Genomic DNA, 26,071 nt, shown 5'->3' with positions numbered 1-26,071 from the left:
CAAATGCGCAGCTGTCAGTAGCGGGCCCGTCGCTGATGGCCCACAGTGAAGCGGCTACGCCATGTTACACGTCCGCCCCTCGCTTTCGGAGGTCAATAGCTAACGGTTAAAAAAACTCAGTTTCGCTTAAGAGTGAAGCAATGAATGCGATACCAAAAAATTGTATTGTGAAACGAAGTAAGACTAGCAGCTAACTCTTTTGGATCCGATCTCGCGTAACTCAACAAAACGCTGGTTTAAGGGAATATGGCCCCTCTAGGAACCGAAGCGTTTCCTTGCTCTGAGTTCTCTAAACGCGAAGTAAGCGTTGAGAGCACAGCAAGTTTACGAGCCGTCTCCTGATGTCTCGAGATAGCGCGCGCGCAAGCGACTGCGCCCTTCGAACGATGCCCCCCCCCCCCCCCCCCCTTCCGCTCCCCTGGCGACTCTTCATGCTCCTTACGAAAGACGGGCGGGGCGTTTCCTCTCTGTTTGATGAGCAATCCACGGCAGGCCCGCACGCGGGAAGATGTTATCGCATGCGCTGTCCGTGCGGCGGAGACAGACGGCCGGCTAGTTTAATCTCCGCTTCAGCCGCGTTCGTCGCCAGCGCTCGCGAGCTTTTACCCGCGGCTAGAATGCGCGTGGTGATGTTATTAATTTGGATTTTATACGGAAAATTGCGGCAGCGGCGGCGGCAAAAATTCGCCGAGAGTGTCCATATAATTGCTATCGCAAGGGTCAATGTACGGGGCAGATTTTGCGCCCCCCCCCCCTCTTAGGTGATAATGGCCCCCCCTCCCCCCCCTGTGCGCACGCCTATGCTCCTGGGATGATTTTTTCCATGAGATTTGCAATGAATCGAAATATTTCTAGCCTTCATAAGAGCCCCATAGTAACACTGAGGTGCTTGAATGTTAATGCAATATGCTTCTGTATTGCACTCCAGGATGTAAAATTCGCTGCTCCAAAGTGCTCCCAGATGCAAAATTATCTGCTCCAAAGTGCTCCAAGATGAAATTTTTTCTGCTCCAAAGTGCTCCAAAACGGAAATTTTGCTGCTCCGAAAATTGCTCCAAATCAGAAGTCCTCGGTAGCATCACTGATAATTGTTGTGTCCAACATAATTTTATCTGAGCCGCATGCAGTGAGACCTTTTAGTGACAGTCAGTGTTTGTTTCGCCTCTTTCTTTTCTCTCGTGTCTGTGTCTGTGCGCACTAGTTTCTTCTGCGAAAACTTGTGTTATAAAGTGTGGGCAGATCGGCCCGATCTCGTAGGTCAGACCTGCACCTCTACGCACGGGAACGAAAAAAAAATAATAAAAAATTGGGGCACCTACGCACTAGTGGCGAAAAGACTGAGGAAACTTGGGGCTGGTGGCGTTCCCCTTCCTCTTTCCTCCCCTCCTCGCCCTCACTATCCTTTCCCACCACCTTGTTATGCCATACCATACATGGCTATGGAAGCTTTACCCTCTCCCTTCCCTCTCACCTACGCTAGGCGAGCTCGGCTGTGCCAAGTGGTTGCTGGGCAGCCCACAGTGACGTCAGAGCTAGGCGAGCTTTTTCGCGTTGCACCGCAGTACCGAACTTTCAGGCTAAGGAGCTCCGCGGTCAAAAACGATGAAGTACGAGAAGTAGGGAGTGCGTATACGTGACATAATCACTTACTAGAACCGCCCTTAAGCGACGCGCTTTTGTTCTTATTCTGTGAGAGCAAGTTTGTTTGCAACCTTGAGATTTTCTTTTTGTTTATGCTTAAGCAGCACTACTCGTATAAATAACTTGCCATAAAGAAACTGGCTGAGAGCTTATTGATGCATATAACTTGATAGCCCGCGTTTTCTTTCTTTCATTCTTTTTGAATCAGCTCACGACGATTGAAGCTTGGGAGCGGGATTGTTCTCGTATGAATTTCTAACGAATGCGGTGCCGTCCGTTAGAACCATTCGAAAGTATGCAAATCAGTAGTTAAGGCTGAGCGATCGTACCGTAAGTGTGCGCTGCTAACGTGCACACCTCTTTGCGCCTAATAAACGGCTGGCAACGTATACCTACTCAACCCTAAACGAAGTGAATTGGCACGTTCCTTTTCGTCGTCGATCCGATACCGCGCATAAAGCGGCCGAAGGCGCCTCTGCATATAAAGTGGCCGTTCTCGGGAATAAGGAGATTCTTCAGCTCCCTCGGCCGTGGGCTTTTCATCGATAGAGCTTCGCTTCCAACAGCGGTGGAAACAACGAAAGAGTCGCTCGAGCGATGCAAGCGCTCAAGCGAGTCAGTTTGGCGAACATTCGCTGTAGTTCTTCTCGCGTGCAGTCGCCGTTATGTACTCAATGCCTCCACAACTTCGGCGCTTCTTTTCACGTCTCCCGCGCCATGCTTAGCAGATTTCTGCTTGGGGGTCCTGCGAATGCGATAGCTTAGTGGGATTGATGTCTTGCGCCTTCGGTCCGCGTTTATTGAAGCCCCTGTACATCGGTGTTCATTGTTAGCATGACGGTTCATTTCGTTTCATTTTTTTTTATTTCGTTAGTTTGCCTTACGGCATCAATACACATTACACAAAATCGTGCAGCTGTGTTTCCTCCGTAATGTCTAGGAGGGACCTATGATTTTATTGTACCCTCAGGGCCAATGCATTACAGAGGGGAGTGGTATCAAACACTAATACAATATAGGTAAACATAACAAAGCTAATAGCAACGGGCCTTTGCATCGACCGCTCCTGGCCTTTATCCGCGAAACTGAACTCTTTCTTTTTATTTAACTTATGCCTTAGGGCATACTGGCGCCAATAAAAAATATACATAAGGTAAACTAATTAGTTGCTGTTACTTAATGTCAGGGGCGTAGCCAGAAATTGTTTTCGGGGGGGGGGGGGGGTTCTACCACACTTTATGTATGTTCGTGTGTGCGTTTGTATGTGTGCGTGTATATATACGCAAGCAAAACTGAAAAATTTAGAGGGGGGGGGGGGGTTGAACCCCCCCGCCCTGGCTACGCCCCTGCTTAATGTGGTCCTGAAACGTAACGGAAACGTTAGTCGTAAAGACGCGCTACAAGTCTATGCAGTGGCTGTGATCGATTTCCTCATCTTTCTATGTCATCATCACAATAATCATCATCATTCTCAGCCTACTTTATGTCCACTTGAGGACGAAGGCCTGTCCCAATTACCCCCAATTTACCTTGTCTCGCGCCAGCTGGTTCCGTTTTATCCCTGTGAGCTTCTTAATTTCGTCGCTTCATCAACCCCCTGTCGTCCTCGATTTCTTTCCTCTTCTTTTGGTAACCTGTCCGTTGCCCTAACTTAACACCGGTTGTCTGTCTGTCCTAAGCATTAAGTGGACGGCCCGTGTCCATTTTTTTCTCATAATCTCAACTAAAATATCGCCTATCGATGCTTGTTCTCTGACCCATTCTGTTGTCTTCCGATCAGTGCCTATCATTTGCCGGTTCCTTATCATTCGTTTAATTCCTATCTGTATCATCTCTGTTTGAAATCAAGAGTTTCACGAAAACTCGTCTGGTCGAGAATGCTGATGTTCAAAGGTAAAAGGAAGACGCCGATCAAAAAGAACTTCGAAAGAACAAACGTTTCGGCTCCCGTACGGGAGCCGAAACGTCTGTTATTTCAAGGTTCTTTTTGGTCGGCTTCTTCCTTTTACCTTTGACTATCATCTCTCTTTCCATATCATACTCTCTATCATCTTCCAGTTCACTGCACAGCGAAGCGGACTTCCTGCACTGGCTGACAGCAGTTTCACTCCCCCCCTCTCTCTCTCGCTTTTTTATTTCTTTAATTTTGCCTACACTTTATTTCTTCTAGTTTTCCATTTAGTTGAAGCTCAGCGCTCATATCATCCGCACTTATTCTCGTTTGCATCATTTTCGCATTGTACATCACGGTTATCTGTTCTAATCACACAATAACTTCACTTTAGCTTCCCGAAGATGTCGATGGAAATTCTTCGCAGATAAGGACGTTCTTTTCTTAGAACGCGATAGGTATTCCATGGCTAGCCTGAAGCCGGTGTGGTTCTCTGTGGATGCGGGCTTTCGTTGTATAATATGGCACCACATGCATAACGCATTATCCTGAAACAATCTCAGGTGTAAATGTATTGCTGAAGGCTTAGATAGATACCATTGCAGAGCTTATTGACCCGTCAAGCGCTGTTTCTGTACTTAAAATGCCTATGAAGACGCTACAAACTTTAACCTTCTAGCCGAGGCACATGTTCCTGCCTGTCGGTCTTCGTCTTTCTTCGTATTCCACTCAAGCAAGGTGTAATGGTCGTTGCAGAGAGAGAGGAGGAGGAAAAAACTTTATTAAGAACCAGCAATTTAAGTGCCTTGGCCTAGGCGTGGGGACGTCGAGGTCTTGCCTCTTCGCCGCCTCGCGGGCTTGCTGGATGGCCCATAGCTGATCGTCGAGGTGGGAGCTGCGCAGGGCAGCGCACGAGAAAACAAACACACAGCCGGTTCCACGCAGGGAAGACCGTCGGAGCGCGAAGCTGCAAGAGCGTGAGTGGATGTGATTGGCTAGCGAGATCACGTGCTGTCGTAAATCCGCCGCTAGATTTGAAACACGCGCGGTTACGCTTGATTGCGCCAAGCCGGACTTACATTAATGTAGTAATCAAAGTATCTAATTAATGTAACGATGAAAGTGCGAATTGTTTTCCCGATATTTTGTACCGAAAGTCATCATCATCATCGTTTCAAACATCATTGTCATTTTGTTTATTAATTTCTCATTTTTTTGTTTCGTTATTCACGTCCCCTTCTGGTCACGTCACCTGCGTGACTACTACTACTACTACTACTACTACTACTACTACTACTACTACTACTACTACTACTACTACTACTACTACTACTACTACTACTACTACTACTACTACTATAACGACGACGATGTCACAGGGTATAGACTATGACAGCATCGTTGTAAAAAGGAAAGGCACAGGCCTACGTTTATGGCTCCATCAAGACGCAAGTTGCACGGTGGGAGCCAAGAACAGGATGCAAAACAAAACAAAGGAGTATAAATAGAGACAAATTCAAACAATGAACGTGCGCGACATCACAGCATGTCCCGTGGCCCCTGCAGAAAGCGATCGACCGGCTGGCAAAGTGAAGCGCTGCAGGACCGAGAATAAAACTTGGCCAACGACACTCGCAGGCTGGGCTCATACCCAGTCAGTTGCGAAGTTGCCGCGGGGCAAATGCTCGCATTCGAGACATGGGAGTTAAGGGTAGAGAAGGGGGGGGGGGAGGGAAGTCGTATATTCCCGGTAGCACTCTCTGTCGCGCTCGACACGCGAGTACGACGAGCGTGTGCGTTTGTTTCGCCGCATGACAGGGCGCCGAGTTCAACGTCGTAGGCGGGCATGGTTGACAGCGAGCAGCCGTCGAAACCCGAGAGACGCCGCCAGCTTTTCGACGGTGTCAGTCGTCGGCTTACCATCCCAGGAGGGAGATCTTTTCGCACGAATGCGCGAAGCGAGTCGCGCAGGCGGGCTCTGCACTAAACGTGACTCGACAGATATTCGGGCGCGATCGGGATGTAAAATGCGAGGGAAAAAACAAATGGCTCATGCCTCTTTCGTAGGAATCGTTCATAACACGAAAGTGAAGCATTTCATCGCTGTAGTAGTTGCAGCTTTTGTTCGGCCTTGGGGGATGCAGGTGTATGTATTCGTGCAACATCCGTTGCAAAAAATTTGCACTGTCCACATTTTACTAAGCGACGATGTCATGTGGGGACGTCATCGTATGACGTCATGTTATGTGACGTCACATGTCACTTTTCTCGTTTGAGTGGTCATCTAAGGCTTTCGCCTTAAAAATGTGGCAACAGATTCAACACGCCCTTTTGGAATCTACGTACAGCGAAGCTCCTTCGTCTTTGACGCAATGCTGTGGTGCGCACGACGCGACCGGTCTTACTGGGCCTCTCCTATACCGACTTTATTTAACGGGATATAATTTCCACGATGTCGACTATCATTTCTATGTAGATTTGAGCAAGAGGCGTCACTTAGGCTACATAGTGACGGGAAGTTAAAACTGTAAGCGAATGAAAAGACGAAACAAAATGAAATGAATGAGAATGAAAAGAAGTTGACAGGTGCATGCGAATGCCAGAAAACTATCGTGCTCTCTCATTGACCTCATATCCGTGACGGAAATAACGTCGTAAGTTTTTTGGGAAGTCTGGCATAACACGCTTTCCTTTCAGCCGGAAGGGAAATCTTCATTCGGTAGTAAGGGGAAGGGGGCGGGCGAAGAACGAATGTGGAATGAAGTAAAACTTGGGTGTAATTTAAAAAATAATAGTAATGGAGCTTCGCATTAAATGAAAAGGCATCAACAGGAGGCTGAACCATGACGTGACCGCCTTTCAGTAAATGCGGCTATAGAAATAGACAGAACGCTGGTCGGCTGATTAAAGGCTCGGATCGACTTGCGAGTCCATACAGTCTCTATTGTACAGTATGCACATCAGGACGTTTTAAAAACGACCAGTACGTAATTGAAGGCGCGAAAAAAAAAAGATCATATAGATCTAACACAATGCACGCGTAGTTGTGCGTAGGTTCGCGCGCACTAAATAAAGAGGCTAAATATAGCAGTAACAAATACAGGGAGCTTAGAAGGGCACGCAGCAGCCCTCCCTCCGGAACCTTACCGCAACGTGCCGTAGATACATAACCTTGCCTTCACGCCGTGTACTCGCCTGCGAGGCGGAAACGTGCCGAGCACACGCAGCCCCGCCGTGTATCGAGCGACCGCGGTATAGTGCGGGAAGTGAAACGGAACCGGAAATTGACGTGCGTGGCCGGAACGCATATGTATAGAGAAAAAGTGAAGGTCGTCCAATACCGACACACCCAACATCCATTGCCTCGAGCGGACCGTTGTCGCTAGCTGAGACAAGTCGAAGTGGACGGGGAATGTAGGGAAGGGAATGGAATGGGGAAGACGGGAAAAGGAAGGGTCTGTCCTTACTGGTCCTTCATCACACTCCGTCCGCCAATGATTATCCCCCCCCCCTTTTTTTTTCATCGTTTAATCCGGTCACCTTGATGCGGGATAGGTGCTGCATTTGCAATTTTATATCCTGCTACTCCTTGTCGTATCTTATATATACCGCGCTCGAGGCTGAACATCAGAGAAGGGAAAGAGACTGGAACAAGGGAGTTCTGGTGTATAGGGATGGACCACCTTCCTTCCTTCTTCTTCGTTTGGTTTAATGTACGTTTATCCATTTGTGCTAACCTGGTGCTGATAAAAATCTTATCTGAGAATTCAATGCCCGAAGTTCCTTAAGAAGAGGCGGTGTTGAGAAGTTCGCGCTCGAAAGAGCAGCCGAGCTGCGTCCGCAAAAGTGATGTTGATGATGATGAGCCTTTCTTCCAGGGAGCGCACACGCTAATGGGGCTGGGCCAAGAATCGCGCAGCAGGGGGAGTATGAAAGGAGGTATAAAACTAAATGTACTGGAATTAAAGTAAAATTAAAAATCGAATGAAATATTATTAACGATCAAGCAAAAACTCAGCCCGCGTGCAGTTCAAGGAGGAGCTTCCGTCGGAAGCTCATGAAACTTTACGCGAAGAGCATTTCATTCCATCGGTCTTCCGTTTTAGCGATGGCGAATGCTGGATACGACGGCCGAATGCCAGCTGTGTAAAAACTCCCATGGCCCCCTTGTGCATTCACCTAAGACGATTCGAAGGCGAAAGCCATCTTCTTTTTCTTCTCAGTCGATGTATTGATCCTGCCCCGGCACCCTTCGAAAGCCATAGAGTTTCCTACAATACTTACTAGAGGGAACTCTGGCGCTAGTGTCTATGGGAGCTGCAATACATCGCGCTTCAGCCAGCATGGGAATCATGGGTAGTACACGGATTTGTCTAAACTTCGTTCTTTTGGCTCCGTTTGGCTCCGCGTCGCCTGCATCCGCTTTGTCGCAAAACGAAGTTCAGCAAAAATCAGCAGTTTCACTTCACCACTTTAACTTCTTTAGGCTCACCGATTCAAATCTGGTCACGAAGTTCACAACGATCCATTCTTTTATCCGAAAGAAAACCAAAACATAGCAATAAACAAAGCCACAAGTGCGTTCGAAGCCCACAAACACGAAGACTAGGCGAATCCGTGTACTACCCATCATTCCCATAGTGGCAGAGTTCCCTCTAGGTCATTTTAGGAAACTCTATGTCGAAAGCTTTCTGCACTTAACGTGGTTTTGCACTGCCTCCAAGATCGGAGGCACCTCACCTGGTTTTGCATTGCCTCCGTGATCGGGCCACCTTTGACCAAGCTACGATGTCATGTGGTGGCGTCATCATGTGACGTTATGTGACGTCACGTCACAAATTTTGACGATCTGTGACGTCATGATGGCGTCATATGCTGACGTCGTCACGTGATGATTTTTTGCATCACTCGTCCCCGACGCCGCGTGACGCCGACGGTCGAATTTCGCGTTTGATGAGGTATTTGAGGCTTTCGCCTTAATAAATTTTGCGATTCGCAGTGCTTTGGACGAAAGTCTGCGTTATAAACCTAACGCATGCGGTAAGGCTGAAGCGAGAGGACAAAAAGAAAAAGGACCTTTGGCCTTTCTGCGCCCCCCGAGGAGCCTTTCCTGGTAATGCAAACCGTACAGAGCAACACGTATACAGCATTTGTATGAGGAACGAAACTGTAGAACGCGCCCATGTTTGCTTTGCGGTCGTAAAACTTTATCAAAGAGTGTTGGGTACTCAACGCGAGGAAATCCGGAAGGAAAAAAATGCCTTCTTATCGACACTACGCCGTCTCTTGATAGGCAGTGCTTGGCCGCACTAACGCTGTGCCCAAGTCGCCCGAGGCAAAACTGGCACTTCAACCTGGTTTTCAATGTTTCATAAAAAGCGCCGTATCGCGCTGTGTGTCAGGCGTTCGTCGTTTGAATCAAGACGGAGCCGCCGATGATTTGTGTTGCTGCGTTTCTGTTTGTGTCTTTTCTTTTCACCCTATTGCAAGGTGACCTTCCTAAGTCGTTGCTCTCGCCTTATCCGTTCGCACATCGTTAGGGGTTTCGACGCATGGTTGGTGCCGGCGGCACGCCACAGTAGCTCAGTGTCCTGGCTTGGAAACACTGCCCAGCACAAGGTCACCGATTCGATTCCCTGTAACGGCTGCTGCTTTCCAGGGGGTACAGGGCGCGGAATGAGACCCTCGTGTGCTGAAGTTTTTCTACTACGCGATAATGAAGGGTGGCTGAAAATTACGTCGGAAACCCTTCGCTGTGGTGATTCTTGTAGCCGAGGTGTTCCACCGTGTCGGTAAACGCAATCAATCAATCAATCAATCAATCAATCAATCAATCAATCAATCAATCAATCAATCAATCAATCAATCAATCAATCAATCAATCAATCAATTCCGTGTTCTACGATTGTAATACTCTGGGCCTTAGAATAAACAACATTACGAGTGGAACTTTCTTTGTTACGTTTGTTGCAAGCATACATAAAAACAACAACAAAGTAGTCAAAGCCTTCTGACCTTTTTTTTTTTTTTTTTGAAGGCACTGGTATTTCCGTCTAGACTACATACATCCCAGATATTGACGCGTTTTATAAAGAGAGAACTTTTAGCTTAAACTTTCCAAACCCAAAACTTCAGTCATTTTTCTCACATTTTTAATGTGAAGAAGCGATAGCCGCCGTGAGAAAATGGCGACAAGATTTCGTTTGCTTATCTTTATTTCAATACAACAACAACAACAACAACAACAACAACGTTCGCTCTAGACGAGAATGACGAACACAAGCATGAGAAATCGCTGCTTTTTAAACGAGAGCACGCACTCGAGCGTATTCAAAGTGTCAGATAAACGCGCGCATACTCTTGATAGATGCTTCAGCGAAGTCCTTTACTCCTTTTCAATGCAATGCGCTCTCTTTTGATGCGTTAAGAATGAGTTGGTTGCCTCGTGCTATGCAAAGCTGTCATCGCACTGCGCATTGTGAGTCCTGCGCAAGGCAGCAATCGTGGCTCAATGCCTTACGGAAGGAACGCGCGTCTGGAAGCCTGAGGAGTGCTTGTCATCGAGTCTTTTCTTTTTTTGTTGTGCTACGTCACTATTGAGCTGTGCTACTTATTCACTCGAACGACCCCCGACGTGCGCGTATCTCTCGCTACGAAGAAGAAACTTGATTCTAACGACGCCATCGGGAAAAGACGCCTCGTTGTTTATTTTGCTTGCATTTTTAAAAATTTATTTTTAGAGAACTGTTTTCGCGCTAGTCCGCACTTCGCGTGTTTTAAAATTCCGACACGTGCTGCCTCCGGCATATACGCGTGGTGAATGCGTCGGATCATTTTCGGCGCCGAGATTTTTTCTTTTTTTTTTTAAGTGACGACAGCTGCTGGTGGCATTCACGGCCGCTGCAATCCGCCTTTTTCATTTTCCTGTGCGGCCGTCTTCCGTTTTGGTAGGGGCCGGGACAACCGCTGTGGCCGGAACGCAAGCCTCCGAGATCAAGGGGCGTTTGGTGACTTTACCGCTAGGGAAAGGGCGCATGCGCTGTGGCATCGTGAAAGAGGCGGATCGCGACAGACGACGTCGCATGCTCCAACCTCGGCAGAATGTCGTTCGCGAGATCTTTGGTATGACGTCTCGCCAGTGCCGACACCCCCTTTTTTTTTTCTTCTTCTTCGGATTCGTATAGTATCTCGTTTCCTTTTCTCTTCTCACCATCTGAACGATGGCCATGGAGATTCGACATGTCGCACTTATATCTAATCGCAGCGCATGTTCTTTAGAAGGTTTGTCGTTCAGTAGAGCAGCAACACTGCGCTGAAAAGAAAAGATAAAGAAGGTAACTCAGTCATTAGACTGAGAGAGAGAGGAAGAAATGTAATGGAAAGACAGGGAGGTTAACCAGAGGAAAACTGCGGCTGGCTACCCTGTGCTTGGGAAAGGGGGTGCGAAACAATGATAGAAGAGTCTGCAGCGACAATACTACACAGTCATGACAGTGACCCTAAAAAAAAGGTAAAATGAAATAAACAAAGGTTTCACGCTATCGCCACGGACTCGTACTTATGTTTCGTGCTGTAAGATAAACAGTGTGGCCATAAAAATAGTTTTACTTACTTCCTTAGCCTACTGCTTTTCTAACTTCATTCTTATATTTTTCTTTCTTCAATACGTTTTTGCTTACGCTTTGAAATTTCTACGATAGAAGAGATAAACCCATAAAAGGATAAAGTAGTCCGTCCTACGCGTACGTGTGTGTGGCCGTTCTTTCCTTGTGCTTCGCCTAAGCGTCAGTGTCTAAGCTGGTGTTCCAAAAAGTGTCCTTCCAATGCTGCTCCCCGGAGCATTTGCGTGTCGGTACCTTTAATTCTCATGCTGTGTGTGCTTTCTTTTCTTGACGAAGCCCTCATTTTTTTTTAATCACGCTTAATTCTTTCACGCCTCACGTGACTGTCGAGCGGATCGTCGCTGCCCCGTCCACTCCCATCACGTGACTTCCGTTTTGGTAAGTGCGACTTGCGTTGCCCACGTCAATTCCTGCGCCAGCACGTGCGGCCTTGTTGCCGGCCGTAGTTATAGTTGCACGAAGTGTAGTGCCCGCCGCGCTCACGCACTGGTTACGTGCTGCGTAGCTGCAACGCTACCTTCTCTCCCTTTCTACTCCTCCCCTTTCGCCGCACAACCATAGAAGTTTGTCTGCGCATGCGCGTCGTAGCGAATGTGCCTGCCATGATTAGGTAGTTCTTTAGAAGTCTCTATGCTCTGAATGCGTTTCTGCAACTATTTTCTTTGATGAAAGCGTGTTTTCGAATTATTTCATAAAAGAAAAAGAAGTGCCGAATCTTTGTTCGGAAGTAATTGTCTACAACGGTGCCATCTTTATGGCCTATAAGCCGACCATGATGGAAAATGGGCGCACGTGAAAAATGTGTAAAGTGAATAAAGGAAACAGCTATGTAACCGTAGCGTGCGTTTCCTTCATAGGCGATTTGAAAGCATATAGTCAGAAGTTCCTGTTGCAGCAGATATACAAGCAACTGTACAAGCATAAAGATTAAAACATAGTATTTCGGATAACCCTTGGCTTACCTTGGCTTACAAGTACTTCGTTAAATACGTGAATATTTCGTTTTGGTTCGTAGCTATCCACCGTTTGCTGATGTCTATTTGTATATTTTATTTGAGAGGACGTAGTATTTTCAGCATTTAGACTCTGCGTCCATTTGTAAACGTGACCCTTCGCTTTTATTCGCTATATTGTATGTTGAATTACCAGTGTGACGCGACACTTCCTAGCACATTCGCCCTCTGCAGAAAGATCAGATATTTGACTTCCAGAACGAAATCGCCTGAAAGCACAGCTGAGCCCGGCGTTGCCAGAACAGTTCATCGTTGCGAACGTCGCCTGCATCTCCGTAGTGATGAACGTATTTTAGTTTAAAAGCAACGTTGGAAGGATTCAACTAACGCTGCACGATAAGGGGATTGAGCATAGGAAATAAATAAGCGCTGTAGACTATTTTACGGATGGGTTTCCTCCGTATAGGGCTGTAGCCGTGCCGTTTTCTATTGTTTAGCTTAACGACCAGTGCTACAGTGTACGTATACGCATGAGAACAGTATTGTTGATGCATTCGATGTTTCGTGATCTTAATCATTCAAGTCGCGATATACGAAAATAGGAAAGCATTCTATTAACCGCCCAAGCGCTACGCCAAACCAAGCGCTGGCGTAGTGTTCCAAGCGCTGGCGCAGTGGTTCACTGCCACACAAAGTGCCCGGGTTCATTTCGGGCTCGAACCATTGGTGTTATTTCTCATTGTGCGTGAGGTCACGTGAGCTTTTTACCACAAGCCTCGTTTTTTGTCTGAAGAGGCACTTTTCGCCTTAAAATAGAAAAAGAGAAAAGGAAATCGGTGTACGAGAAATGTACATCGCCTCTTGTTATTGGATAACATCGGGCAGTATTAAAGGCAAAGTGGACGCCGTGTTCTCAGAGCGTGTTCATCGCAATAACGATAATGACCGTTGCAATCGATGACGAGGAGACCGTGGTATGCGGGACTATGCAGCCGCCGCACTGTCGACATCTTAACGACCTCGCTCAGTTCGCGATTCTATCGGGACCTTCCCGTCGTCCTTTCTGCCTTGCTGTGGAAACCGTGGCGGGAAACATTGCTCGCTAAAGCGTGTTTCGTTCGGCACGGAATTTAATGACCGCGCTGCTTATCGATTAAGCCGCACGATAGAGCAACCTGTAGTTTTTCTATTTGTACGTTTCCTTCTATCGGTCGATCAACGGGGTTTACAGCACAGATCTAATACACATGCACACAGGAAGTATTGTCCCTTAAGTGCAAGCCTTACAAAAAAAAAAAAATGCTGATCTGGGTGGTAGAATTCCTACGTGAGCACGCACAGGCCTATACACATCGATTAGCTATATTGCTCTTTCAAAACTTCGTTCGGGGGGTATTTACGCGTAAATGTTGCGACGCCAGCGCTCTGGCGATCGTTAACGCATCGCCGAGGAAGAAGGTGATCGCGGGTATTTACCATGAATAACATGAACACGTGTGTATGTGTGCGTGCTTGTGTCGTTTTGCGCATAAACTTCGAGACTGATGTCGTTCGCTGATTGCTTGCAAAGTGATTCAGGACCTCAGTTACGAGTGCAAATTATTTCCGGAGTCCTTTATCACGGCGTTAAGCATATCCTGGAATCGGCCCTTAAGACCTCAGAACTTATTATAAATATCTTCGTTTTCCAGCTCGAAGTGACCATAGAGACAATTAGCAATTTTTTTCACTTTCAAAGAATATAGATAACAGATTCGACTGTAATTACGGTGATGTAAATAAATATGAGATTCATAGTACTTCGTACTATGAATAGTACTTCGTACTATAGTACTGCATGGTCTAGCGAAACAATATAATAATATCTGGGGTTTAACGTCCCAAAACCACGATACGATTGTGAGGCTCGCCGTAGTGGAGGGCTCCGGAAATTTCGACCACCTGGGGTTCTTTAACGTGCACCTAAGTCTAAGTACACGGGCCTCAAACATTCTCGCCCCCATCGAAAATGCAGCCGCCGCGGCCGGGATTTGATCCCGCGACCTTCGGGTCAGCAGTCGAGCGCCATAACCACTAGAGCTCCGTGGTGGGGCTACCGAAAGAATATCGTTCGTGTTGGATTGCTGGTCTCTTTTTCATAGCTTATCGCTATGTTGGTGTATTATCTTATCTGCTGACAGATTGCAGCTCAAAGAAATGTAGTTTACGTATCTACGCGCTGAACAGACTGCTCATCTTTTCAGCGAAGCGCTCTTCACCTCTGACAGCCATGTCGCAGGAGAAGCCGAACGCGGAACAGCCGGCGGGCTTTGGCGGGGATTGTGCTCGAAGTAGCCGCGGACCGTCGCGGCTCTCGCTCGAGCGCTTTCGCAAGGAACGACCTCTGCAGTCAATCATTGGGCTTAGCGTTCTTCGCTCTGTTTGTTCTTTGTTTTTTTCGTTATCCGTGCTAGAAAGTGATGCCCGGATGCGACGTTCTTTATCCACCCCCCACCCCGTCTCGTTTCTTTCTTTTTTTTGTATTGCATCTCTGAAAGCAAATGGGTCACCGCATAAAAGCTCGTCGTCGCGTATGGAAAATACGCCCACTTCAGCGCCATTGAGAACGTACTGGTTGCAGAATTTTCCAAAAAAGAAGCTTATGGTCTCTGCACATTTATTATTCCGGTGATCGCATATTGGAGAACGGGTTCTGGCGATATGGGTCGCCTCTGGTCGTCGTTTTCCGTGCTTGGCTATAGCACGCTTACATTCCGCCGAAAAGAATAAATGATTAATTAATTGTTTCCTTTCATACATCCATTCTTTGTTTCTTTCCCTTTTTCCTGTTCGATTGATTGATTGATTGATTGATTGATTGATTGATTGATTGATTGATTGATTGAATGGATGGATGGATGGATGAATGGACGGATGGATTCATTCATTCATTCATACATTCATTGTTTCTTTCTTCGTTTGTTTCCTTTCTCATATTCTTTCTTTCTTTCTTTCTTTCTTTCTTTCTTTCTTTCTTTCTTTCTTTCTTTCTTTCTTTCTTTCTTTCTTTCTTTCTTTCTTTCTTTCTTTTCTACCGCCGTCTCCGCATAGCGGCATTAGCATATGCCGTGAAACTGAAATGCTTATAAGTGGCTTTTTCTGTTTTGGCGTTCACGATAACTCAAGGACAAGGTTTTCTCTGGTGTACTTAAAAAAAAAATAGAGAAACAACCTGGCGCAGTCATGAAACTCACCAGGCCTCATAACGTGCCCTTTCGGACGGTCTCCCAAAGGGGGCCCATTTTGCGCTTCACCGAGCAGAGGGATGCTCTCGTCAGAATTTGTACTATTAAAATGCGGGGATGGACTTTTCTTGCTTGTTTTATGTGCGATCTTGCTTAGCGCGTGTTTGCTTATTTTATAGCGCCCATTTTTCTTTCTATCGCTGTCGCTCGTTTTTCGATAGCATGCCGCCCATCTTATTCACTCGTAAAGTATACACATTTCTGGGCTCGGGATGATTTGCATATCGTCCCCTTTACGTCCAGCGTTATGACTTGCGGTCATGTTCAGATATGTCATAAACGTCGCATCTTCTTTCTTCTTTTCTTAATTTTTTTTTTCCTTCCGATGCTTTTTCGGCGAGGCGACAGCTGGAAGAACACAATGTACTGTTCACGTTTTTGGTGTTTACATTTTTCCCGCGCGGTGTGATAGACGTGGATATAATATTACACTATAGCGAAGGGCATGCAGAAAGCCTTTTGTAGTAGCAACACACATGCGCAACTTACACGCCTTGCGCCGAAATTTGCGTGTAAATGTATTGCCTGGCTTATTCCACGAGCATTGCAGCGCGGCAACATACGCAGCCACAACGCGGCTCGTTTAACTGTTCTCCACGAGAAGCCATTACGGTGTCTTTAAAACTTGAACGCTGCTCCGGATAGCTGCTTTCCATCATTTACCGTTCGTTCTTATATTAATTTTTTGTTCTTCAATTCTTCTTTCACGCGTCGTCTTTTTTTTTTTCTTTCGTAGCTTCAGTATTTATGTCGTTCTTTACATTTTTCATGAGCTGCCACGGTTGTACGACGGTTAAGGCGCTCGGCTGCTGATCCGAAGGTCGCGGGTTCGATCCCGCGATGGATTCCGCTATGGTCGCATTTCGATGTGTGTTGTGTGCCGTATCAGTGCACGTTACAGAACGCCGGACGGTCGAAATTTCCGGAGCACTCCACTACGGCGTCCTTCATAATCATATCGTGGTTTGGCACGTAAAACCACAGATATTATTATTGCATTGCTCACTAATTTTTCTTTCTTTAATCATTTTGTTATTTTTCTTTCGTCATTAACATTGGTAATTCAATTGTACGGCTTCATCTTACTATTTATTTAGCTTTCCTCATTAATTAGTTAATTAATTCGCTCGTTTGTTGTTTCTGCCGGGCCTTGCATCCACATCCCGCGTGGTCACGATTCTCTAGCAAAAGCCGGTCACGTAGTTCGCGCGTGCTTGGCTGGCCCATCCAAAACGCCGATCACGTTTCTTTCTTTTTTTGAAATGTAAAATTGCAAATAAAGTAGAATTTTGGTGGCTCGAATAAAAACAGCGATTGTCCCTCGATTCTCGAGCGTGTCTTCGATACTGCCGCGTCTTTTGTTCCAAGAACAACATGGTCGAATAAACGGCTGGTGCTTCGAGCTGTCGTTATCGCGTAGTGGCCGCGCCGTTTTGCGAGCAAAACATGTGTTGTTATTCTATGCGATGACGTCCTTTTGTGAATTTGGTCAGGGGTACGTCGTTGTTCACGTGCCATATAGTTGTCTGGCTGTCGCTTATTTATTGGCCGCATTGCGCGGACGCCGCCCCCCTACGCATTACATAAACTGGCAATTCGTACGGGCTTCTCGGCGCTTGCTGTTTGTATATGCGGTTTGTTGCCTAAAAAAATTTGTGGACTGCCGTTCTCTCTTTTTTTTTTTTTTTGTCTGTAAAGCGTCAAGCACCAACGTGCCTATTTGTTATTCGTGTCGAGCGGTCGTTCTTTCTATGTATGTCTTGGTCTCTTTTTTTTTTCTTTTTTTTCTTTTTTTGTACGCGCTTTTTTTCAGGGTTCACAGTTTTTCTTTTCAAGATGCTCATTGTAGTCTTTCAAAGGGCTCTTTTTTTTTTTTAGATAGAGAAACGAAGTGGAAAGGCATGGAGTTTAACCAATAGTATACGTTGCTGGGCTAGTTGGTTCATAATCTTCAAAATTGGCTAGCGCAAAATCAACAAGGACTACGAAGGAACACAGATGAACACAGAACACAGCGCCTGTCCTGTACATCTGTGTTCCTTCGTAGTCCTTGCTGATTTCGCGCTAGCCAATTTTGAAGAGTTTAACCAAGTTTTGGCTCTATTGGCTGCCCTACACGTGGGTTGGAGGATTGGGCGAATAATAGAAAGGATAGGGAAGGAAGAACGAGAGTAAGAAAGAGAAGAGATGAACATTTAGTTTGAACACGCGCTACACGAACTCGCTGTGGTAGTTTACAGGCGCTCGTGTACTCCGGTCGTCTTCTAGTAGAACAACAGGGCTTTCGTGACCTCGTACATTCACGAAACCGTGGGCCAAGGTCCCATGATCGTGTTTTATGATAGCAGTCTCGCATTAAGATGATCGAGTTTGGCTCCTAGAACACGTCGTTGTGTCTGGTATAGGATGGGCATTGGCACAGAATGTGCTCAATCGTCTCCTCACAGCCGCATAAGTTGCATGCCGCACCGCTGGCCATTCCTCTGTGACAAACGCAACCGTAGATGCCACACCCGTCGTATTCTAAGCACATCGTGTTAAGCGTAGTAAATGATTATTTGATCGCGTTTTTATTGTTATCACGTAATCTTATGGAGGATGATAGGCATAATCTTGGTGAGTCGCCACTGGACATAAATGTATAACTTGTGCGCTGATGACGTTACGATATGATTATTGGTTACTTTTGGTGTGTCAAAATCTTGGGCGTAGCTACACATTTCTTTTGTTCTGGGGTTGGGGAGGAGGGTTATTCATTTATGTATGTTCGTGCGTGTGTTGGTGTGTGCGCGCGTATATTAACCATTCAAAATTTACCCATATGGGCGGGGGGGGGTGCTTCCAACACCCCCCCCCCCCCGCCCTATCTGGCCACGCCATTGGTCAGAATGGTCGCAATGGAACGAGAAATGCGGTAGATTGTAGCCGCGGGTTATTCATATATTCGTTTACATATCAATACAATATTTTGAAGGTGAAACGACATTGCCTGATTGTGCGTATGGTTTAATGGCGTAAGAAAATATGCGGGAAAAGCAACTTGTTTCTTTGTCTGTTAATTGACTAACGAACACTGCCACTTCTCAATCTGTTCGCGCTACCTCCTCGTTAAATAACGTGATCGCAACTATTTCCTGCAGATTGTCATTTGTGTGATTTACCCATTTCTACAGTTTTGGAAGCGTTGCCTGTTGGGCCAGTTCGTGCATCATCTTCTAGTCGTGCGAAAAAAAATAAAATAAAAAAATCACAGCATATCCACGGAGTGAATGATGATGAGTGGGCGAAGCTGCGGAGGTTCATCGGTAAACCGTGAATCTTCCGTGAATTCTGCCCAGTACATCATCACCGACGTGAGATCGGGCGCGTTTATACTAAAGGTTCGATGAGTTATGACGACTTGCAGCTCACGTTAATTTAGATGTACGCTGTGAATTTTCATTGTTTAGAAAACCATTGCTTTAGAAAACATCTGGCGTCTTTCGTTAAGCAGCTGGCGTCTTTTCCTCTTGCTTTAGAAACATCTGGCGTTCTTTCGTTTTGCTTTTACAAAACATCTGGCGTCTTTCGTTGGTTTATTTCATCAATCAACGGCGTTTTGAACAAAATTTTTATTGTTTAATCACGCACAGGAGAAATCTCACCAGGCACTACCTTGGAGGTAAACAATGGCTGCTAATGGGAATGAGAGACAGAAGAAGTCGGCTTTTAGCTAACACTTACACTTCTACTTCTACTAACGTTTCCTACTGGAACATGCCAATGGCTGCTAATGGGGAATGAGAGACAGAAGAATTCGGCTTTTAGTTAACGCGCACGCTGCGAATTTTTTATTGTTCAACAACGCACAGGAAAAATCTCCCACCGGCACCACCTTGGAGGTCAAGATCTGGTACTAGCGTTACGACTGGTTACGCACTACTACGACTACGAGGGACGAACGGGTGCCGCCTTAAGGAGCTTCGCCCCTAAAACAGTACGGCAACAAAACGTTGTAGAGAGGGTCCTCTACAGTCTTTTCTTCCTGTATTGCTTTTTTCCCCCCTTAACGACGTCACAGACCTGCAGTTTTAAGTTCCTCCTTTCGTCTATGCTCTCGGTGGCTTAAACATCGAAAACTCGAAAGGACAGGCTGATGTGGGTAGCTGGTAGTACATAATTCAGGTAGTATAGTGGAAAGGATCACACGGACGGCGAAGTAGCAAGGCGGGACACAACGGACATAGCCCTGTGTCCGGTGTTGCTCTTTCGCCGCCCGTGTGATTCTTTGCGCTAGTGCCTGAGTTATCGAAAACTCGCGGTAGCTATACACCTTTTCTTCTATTTACCGCTCCCGCATTCCGATGACGCCCAGGCCGCGCCGGTCTGCGCATATAGAGCTACGCGTGCCCCGAAGCTCTCTCGCGGCGGTGCGTTCAAAAGCATCAGTCATTCGCGCAGTGCGGCATTTTGCGGCAGAAAGAAACGAAAACTATTTTTAGGGCGCCCGGCCGGCTGGCCTATATATTTCTCGATCCAAAAGAAACTTTTCTCGGCACACGTGGCGGTTTCCTTGGGTTGCCGCCGGTGGATATGGCGTCTCCGATCACGCGAGTCATCCATCGTGCCACGGGGCTCAGCCAACTTGCGAGGCGCGCTCTCCCTTTCTCGCTTGAATCTCCCTCCCTCTCTCTCTTCTTATATCGGCCGCGTCGGCTTGCGAGCCAACTTGCGAGACACTCTTTTTTCTTGTTCTTTCGCGCTCGGGCTTCTCACTTCAGTCTCCCTCCCTCTCTAACTTCTTCCTGCTTCAGTACGACTGCGCAACAAAAAGACGCGGACAACAGAGAAGACACTCCCAGCGCAATCTTTCAACTAAATTTATTGTGCCAGTGAATTCGTTTACATACTGACGCAGTATGCATTACGCATGCGTGTACATGGTTACATATTGGCGCAATATATAGACTGCACGTGCGTGTACATTGAATACAACATCCTCCGCCTCTTTTCTATCTCTCCTCATCGTGATATGTAGCTTGTTTCCTTTTTTGAGAGAAAGAGATAATGAGAGAAAGGCAAGCAGGCCAACCAGAGGTATATAAACCGGTTTACTGCCCTACATTAAGAGGAGGGGGGGGGGGATTAAGGGAAAGACAGATGGAAAGAAGAGCAGAGAAAAGTAGGAGGTGGAGAGCTTCGATGGCGCTCGGGCTTCTCACTGCAGTCTCTACCTTTCTCGCTCTCTCTTCTTATCGTGATGTGTGGCTTGTTTTCTTTACGCTATTTTCGAGTTTCGTTGGCGCGGGTCCGTTTAATTTTAGAGTCCTCGAGTCCAGGATTGGGTCGGCCCCCGCCAAAAGAACTCCCGACAGTTTGGAGTGGGCGGTGCGTAAACTAACGGACCCCGGCACGTCACGAGGGAGCCTTAAGCTCACCGTTTTGTTTTTGTCTCGTTTGTTCTTTCTTTAGTGCGTTTCTTAAATAAAAATAAAGCACGTGAGGAACCTACGCGCCGGCGTTACGAGGCAGTGTCTTAGACTCTCCGCCCACTCCCTCAGAGGGCAGCAAGAAGAGAAGATTATTTAATAAATTCCGCGGTTTTACATGCCAAAATCACGATGTGATTACGAGGCACGCCGTAATGGGAGAATGGAAATTAATTTTGACCGTCCGGGGTTCTTTACCGTGCCCCTAAGTACATGGCTGTTTTTTTTTTTCTTTTTTTGACTTCGCCCTCATCGAAACGGCGCCAGGAATCGAACCCGCGTCCTCAACGCAGCACCTTGGCGGCTAAGTTACTAAGGCCCGGGGTACAGGGCAGCAAGAATAGGCAGTTTTATTCGCGCTAACGCCAACGTGATGCCCAAGCTACTCAGTGTCCGCTAGAAGGTTAGGTAACTGTAACCTAAGCATTCTCTTAAGCCACGTAGCAGGGGCGGATTTCTTTACTGGGGGAGGGGGGGGATGGGAGGGGAGGGGAGGGGAGGGTAGATATGCGGTGTGTTTTGACTATGCTTGGTCTTTGAGTGGGGCAAGGGGGGACAGGCGAAAAATATTTAGGGGGGGGGGGGCGTGGCCTCTCTTCCCTCTGGCACCCCCCCTTATATATGTACTGCGGCCTACATGACTTAGTGCGAAAGGCTTACAGAATTTGTCACGTCGTGTTTGTTTGATGTGTTCTGCCGCTTTTGGATTTCACAGCTGTGATGATTGAAAATAGGAGATTTTGATTGACACGAAGAATCGTACGAAGCTGGCGCTCTGTTTATAACATGACTTTCTGATTGAAACTGGAAGTCCTTTCAAGGCTCCCTGTATACCTTGTGGTCACGGGAACGCAGATGCATCAAGTTCCGGCTATTGTATCCGCTTCTGATCTTGGGGTTGGTTTTGTTCGCTCCTAGGGCGTCGTTATAACTACAGTGCCGCACTTTCACACGTATAGCATTTATTTTTATCTTCAGTCCATTGATAGTACACTCCTTATCTACCTTATGCACTCCTTTCATCGCTCTCAGTTACTGCTGCCGTTCAGGCTGTAACACGCGTCATGGTTCTTCTTTACATTCGAAGACAACTGGAATTGTCGCTCTGCCTGGGACACGCCGTTTACTCGATCGCTGTTATCTCGTTATCGTACGTGCAGACGCGTTGAATCGGCGTTTTTCCGCCGGAATACGGCGTAACTCCGCCTGGAGGAAGCGCGAACAGCAAACGCTAAAAACGGACCGGCGCGGCTGCGTGATGATAGCAGACAAAAAGAACGAGTGTATGTTTCGCTTATAAAAAATAATAAAGGCGCGCCGTCGACTTCAGCGGAAGACACAACAGCGCGATGAGCAGTGAGAGAGAGAAAAGGTGCGCGGAGAGAAAAGTACGAAAAGTTAAACGAGCCGCCCGAAACCCGGAAGTGACTTCACGGTGTCGGTGGCGCCGTCTGTCGCTCGGTCGTCGCTTGCGAGTGAGGCGCCGCTCGCTTCCGGTGTGGCGGCGAGGCGAAGCTCGCTGCGGACGAGAAGGAAGCGATGAGGAGGAGGCGGGTTTGCGCTAACGCCGCGCTGCTGGGTTCCTGTGTGGCGCCGCGTCAAAGGCGCGATTTCGCCGTCTGCTTCGCCGGCGTGTTTTGCGGGCGCCTTAGTAAAGCGCAGCGCGCCCTAGAGCAGCGCTTCGCCCGTTCCTACCCACCCCTTCCCTTTAAGTTGCTTTTGTAGGCATTTCGTTGTTCTTGGTGTGTTCCTCGGAACATTGGTCGTCGTGTCTGTGTTGTGCGAGGACGTCAGGCTCCGCCTCCAAGTTCATCGTTCCGAGCCTCGGCGGTATAACACCTATCACCCTTCGTCGAACTGTAGAAACAAGACACAAACCTTAGGCGCTGCCTGTGCGGGAGGCTTGTTGCGACTCCTTCCACACCAGCGTATTACGGTCTGCAGCTGTGAGTTCCTGTTCGCGAGTTTTTGGTGAGCGCGAATTCTAACTCTTTGTTGCACATCGGTTACACCCCCGACTGCGATCGTCTTAGCGAGCGACGAAACACCCTGCCTTTTAAGTTTAAAACAACCTTCGAGAATCGTTGCAGCAGTGTCGGCGACCATCGGCTTCTGCGTGAGTTGCAAAACATCGGCCGAAGCGAGACGCTACGTCGTCGTATTTTTATTTGTTCCTTCGTTGTCATCGGCGTGTGTGGAAACACCGGCTGTCTGAGCACCTACAATGAACGGCGATCCACCGGATAAGATGTCGGCCAAGGTAAAAGATAAAGAATACGTTCAGTCTTTTGATTGGCAGATGCTGTTCCTCTTGACTCACTGTTATGGCGAGTAGCTTGTGTTCGTGTCACGTTAGTAACTGCTTCAAACGTGCATTGGAGTGTCAAACGCGACAGCATATATTAGCGCTGGTTTAGAGATTCGCCGTGAAAGAAGTTAAGGCTGGACACCAACACATGTGTTTTGTTTAGTTTTCTTCTCTCTTGTGTGTTGCACTCCTTGCTTCTTTCACGGTAGTCGTATTAGAGAGACTTAAATTCTGTACTGTGCGGAAATGGGCTTCCTGAAGCTTGGACACTAGTCACGCCTGACGTTTGGTAGCTTTGCTGATAGTGCACATACACAGACAAAAAAAAAAAAATATCCGATGAGTGGAACCTTGACTAACCGCTGTAAGCTATGTTGAAACTTGTAATACTCATATAAGTTATTCCACTTCTCTTGTTATGAACAATATATTTACAACCTTTAGCAACGCTCTTAATTTACGTGAGAATTCAGCGCTAAAGTGACACGGCTTTCGAGGTGCTTGTCAGATTCGTGTACAGCCCTTGAGTATTGTGACAGAGAACTGTCTGGCGAGGCGAAAGACTCCTAGATGCTGAAATGGCTCTAGCCACTGTTCTTTTTAAATGGACCCGACGTTTCAAGCCCCGAGGAAAAGACCGGACGGGCCTTGAAACGTCGCGTCGTTTCAAAAGGTGTGGCTGGAGTCATTTTAGCATCTTGAGGCCAGCTCAGAACCACCGTGAAAGCGGGAAATGCTACCTAGTTGGCCGTTTCTATTATTAAACACGAACGTGAAGGACGCACGCCATATCTGGATCCGTTTGTTTTATTCAAAGTCAGACTTAGGCTGCAGTAGGCGCGCGTTTTTTTTTTTCCCCTAAGCCGGAAACGAGTTGCCTACGGTATGAGCAAGTAAAGAAAAAACAAAATGCTTCATGCTTCAGAGACTGCCTTCACTTGTATACAAAAGGGCCTGCTTTCGCGGTGGTTTTCCGAAGGCTACGCGTGGTTTATCAAAGGTCCGCGATCGACCATTATGAGCGTATAGCATCTGCCAAGTGGCGCATCTAATTGCAGGAAAGGTTTCGCTGAGAGAAGAAAGAAACCTTGACTTTGAACCGCGCACGCCCGTATGAGGCGAACAGTTGCCGTATAGTCGCGTGTAAAGACCGCGTCGCTAGCTTTAGTAAAGGAAACCGGCTAGAAAACAGTCAATCCTTGCGCATGTGCAGGACTGTTGTCGTGGTCCTGCGTTGTGGTCATCTTCGGATTGGTGCCCGAAAGTTACTATACTAAGAGAGCTGAGCTAGTTGGTATGTATTATGACAAAAGACTGGGCGTGCAAACACGGACACAAGAGAGAGCTCAGAGAGAGGCGCTTGTGTTGCCGTGACTTCTTTCTTGTGTCCGTGTTTGCACGTCAAAGAAGTAACTAAAGAAATCGATAGATATTTTGATCGATCTTTGTGCGTTATTAAGGTAACGAGAAAAAGAATATCCAAATATCTGCCGAACGAAAGTTATGATTCAATTGTTTTAGCTTTATTTCGTCTGGTGCATCGTTGCACACAATCGGACTTAACTAGCGAGAATTACTACAGAAAGTTACTACAGAATTACTACAGAAACTGTTAAGGCCGTGCGGCTTCTACACGGGTCTATACGGCACATCAGGTTGTTTCAGCATCAGCGTTTGACATTTTGTGCGGTGCATCTTTTGATACGCCTTCGCAAAAACATCGGCGCATGTGTACCTATTATCAGGAATCTGTTTTCTTGACGTGTTTTTGTGATTGAAGTTCAAAGGCAGCAACGGTAGCGGCAGCAGCGGAATCGGCATCATCGATGACAGTGCTTGCTTCCTTACACGTGGTTTTGGTCTGACGTGGCTAAAATGACAGAATGCTTTGTTTGTTGTGGCTAAGTGGCGCGACATCGGAGCCCCACGTATTCTTAGTTTGCTATGCAACCGAAAATGAACTTGCACGAATGTCATTTTGCAGTTCGTGGTGTTTCAAGTGTACCGCACTCTTTCAGCCTCCTAGGCAGTCGCATAGATCTCTCTGTGATTGATGTGTGTTGTTTACTTCAGTAAGGAACTCAGGTTATGGCCTTTATGATTGCCCGACGAAATACCTTGCCTGTCTGCGCTCATCTGATTGGTTATTAAAAACTGCTTAAATAATTTCAGAGTTGAATTTCGCTTTAAAGTGGATCGAAATTTTCGGAGTCCTCCGCTACGGCCTCTTTCCTAATCGTATCGCGGTTTTCGGACGTAAAACCCCAGCAAGTATTATTGTTGGTTAGTCGAGCGTCACGCCTGTTTTACGCGTCATGTCATCGTCGTAACATTCGCTTACGCAGATATTTGACTCTCATTTTACTCTACCCATCTTTCGTAACACAATATAGTGAATTAGCAGTGTACAAAAAAAAAGGAAAAAAAAGAGAAATGTTCGAAGTACTTTTGGGCACATCTCACAAATGTTCGTGCGTCAAAGTAATGACTAAGAGCGTAACGTACTTGTTGTATCGTATGACTCATAGAGCGTGTTCAGCTAAATCGTTTCGTCACACCAGTCGTGACTACTGGAGTAAAGCCGAAAAAGAGAAGCGGGTGTAATTAAAGACGGTAATGAGAGCCCCGACTTTTGTAGCGAGTCTCCGAGGCTATAGTGCGAAAGACGTTCTGTTAAAGCTGAAGCTCGGATAGATTAAAGTATACGTCTATAGTTAGAATTGTTGATCACCTTCCTGACTTGCCTATATTCGCAAGTGTTTACTCACGGATGTGGCAGGTCAATCATTTGAAATGTAATACATGCGTCTGTATCACAAATGCGCAATGACGGCTCTAAGGCTTCTTTATTTGTGTACTGCTCTGCACTATACTCTCGACGGGATGATAGCCTTTTCTTTCATG

General features: G+C 46.8%; 2 protein-coding genes across 6 annotated transcripts in view; both read left to right on the top strand.

Annotated features, from left to right (window-relative positions):
- LOC119406943 (adenosylhomocysteinase-like 1) overlaps positions 1-26,071 on the top strand; it is a 277,734-nt gene that overhangs the window by 137,470 nt on the left and 114,193 nt on the right. Inside the window, exon 1 of one of the 5 annotated variants that reach the window (XM_037673737.2) lies at positions 22,495-23,119. The exons of the other annotated variants lie outside the window; for them this stretch is intronic. Within the exon in view, the coding sequence (XP_037529665.1) occupies positions 23,084-23,119 (36 nt within the window). The 5' untranslated portion in view covers positions 22,495-23,083. Of the gene's footprint in view, positions 1-22,494; positions 23,120-26,071 lie in introns of those variants that run through there. 5 annotated transcript variants of the gene reach the window in all.
- Positions 1-26,071, top strand: part of LOC119406953 (uncharacterized) — a 487,035-nt gene that overhangs the window by 398,390 nt on the left and 62,574 nt on the right. The gene's annotated exons all lie outside the window — the stretch shown is intronic.

This window comes from Rhipicephalus sanguineus, chromosome 10 (assembly GCF_013339695.2).
Source record: "Rhipicephalus sanguineus isolate Rsan-2018 chromosome 10, BIME_Rsan_1.4, whole genome shotgun sequence".
NCBI classification, from domain to species: Eukaryota; Metazoa; Arthropoda; class Arachnida; order Ixodida; family Ixodidae; genus Rhipicephalus; species Rhipicephalus sanguineus.
This window is presented reverse-complemented; position numbering and strand designations above follow the sequence as displayed.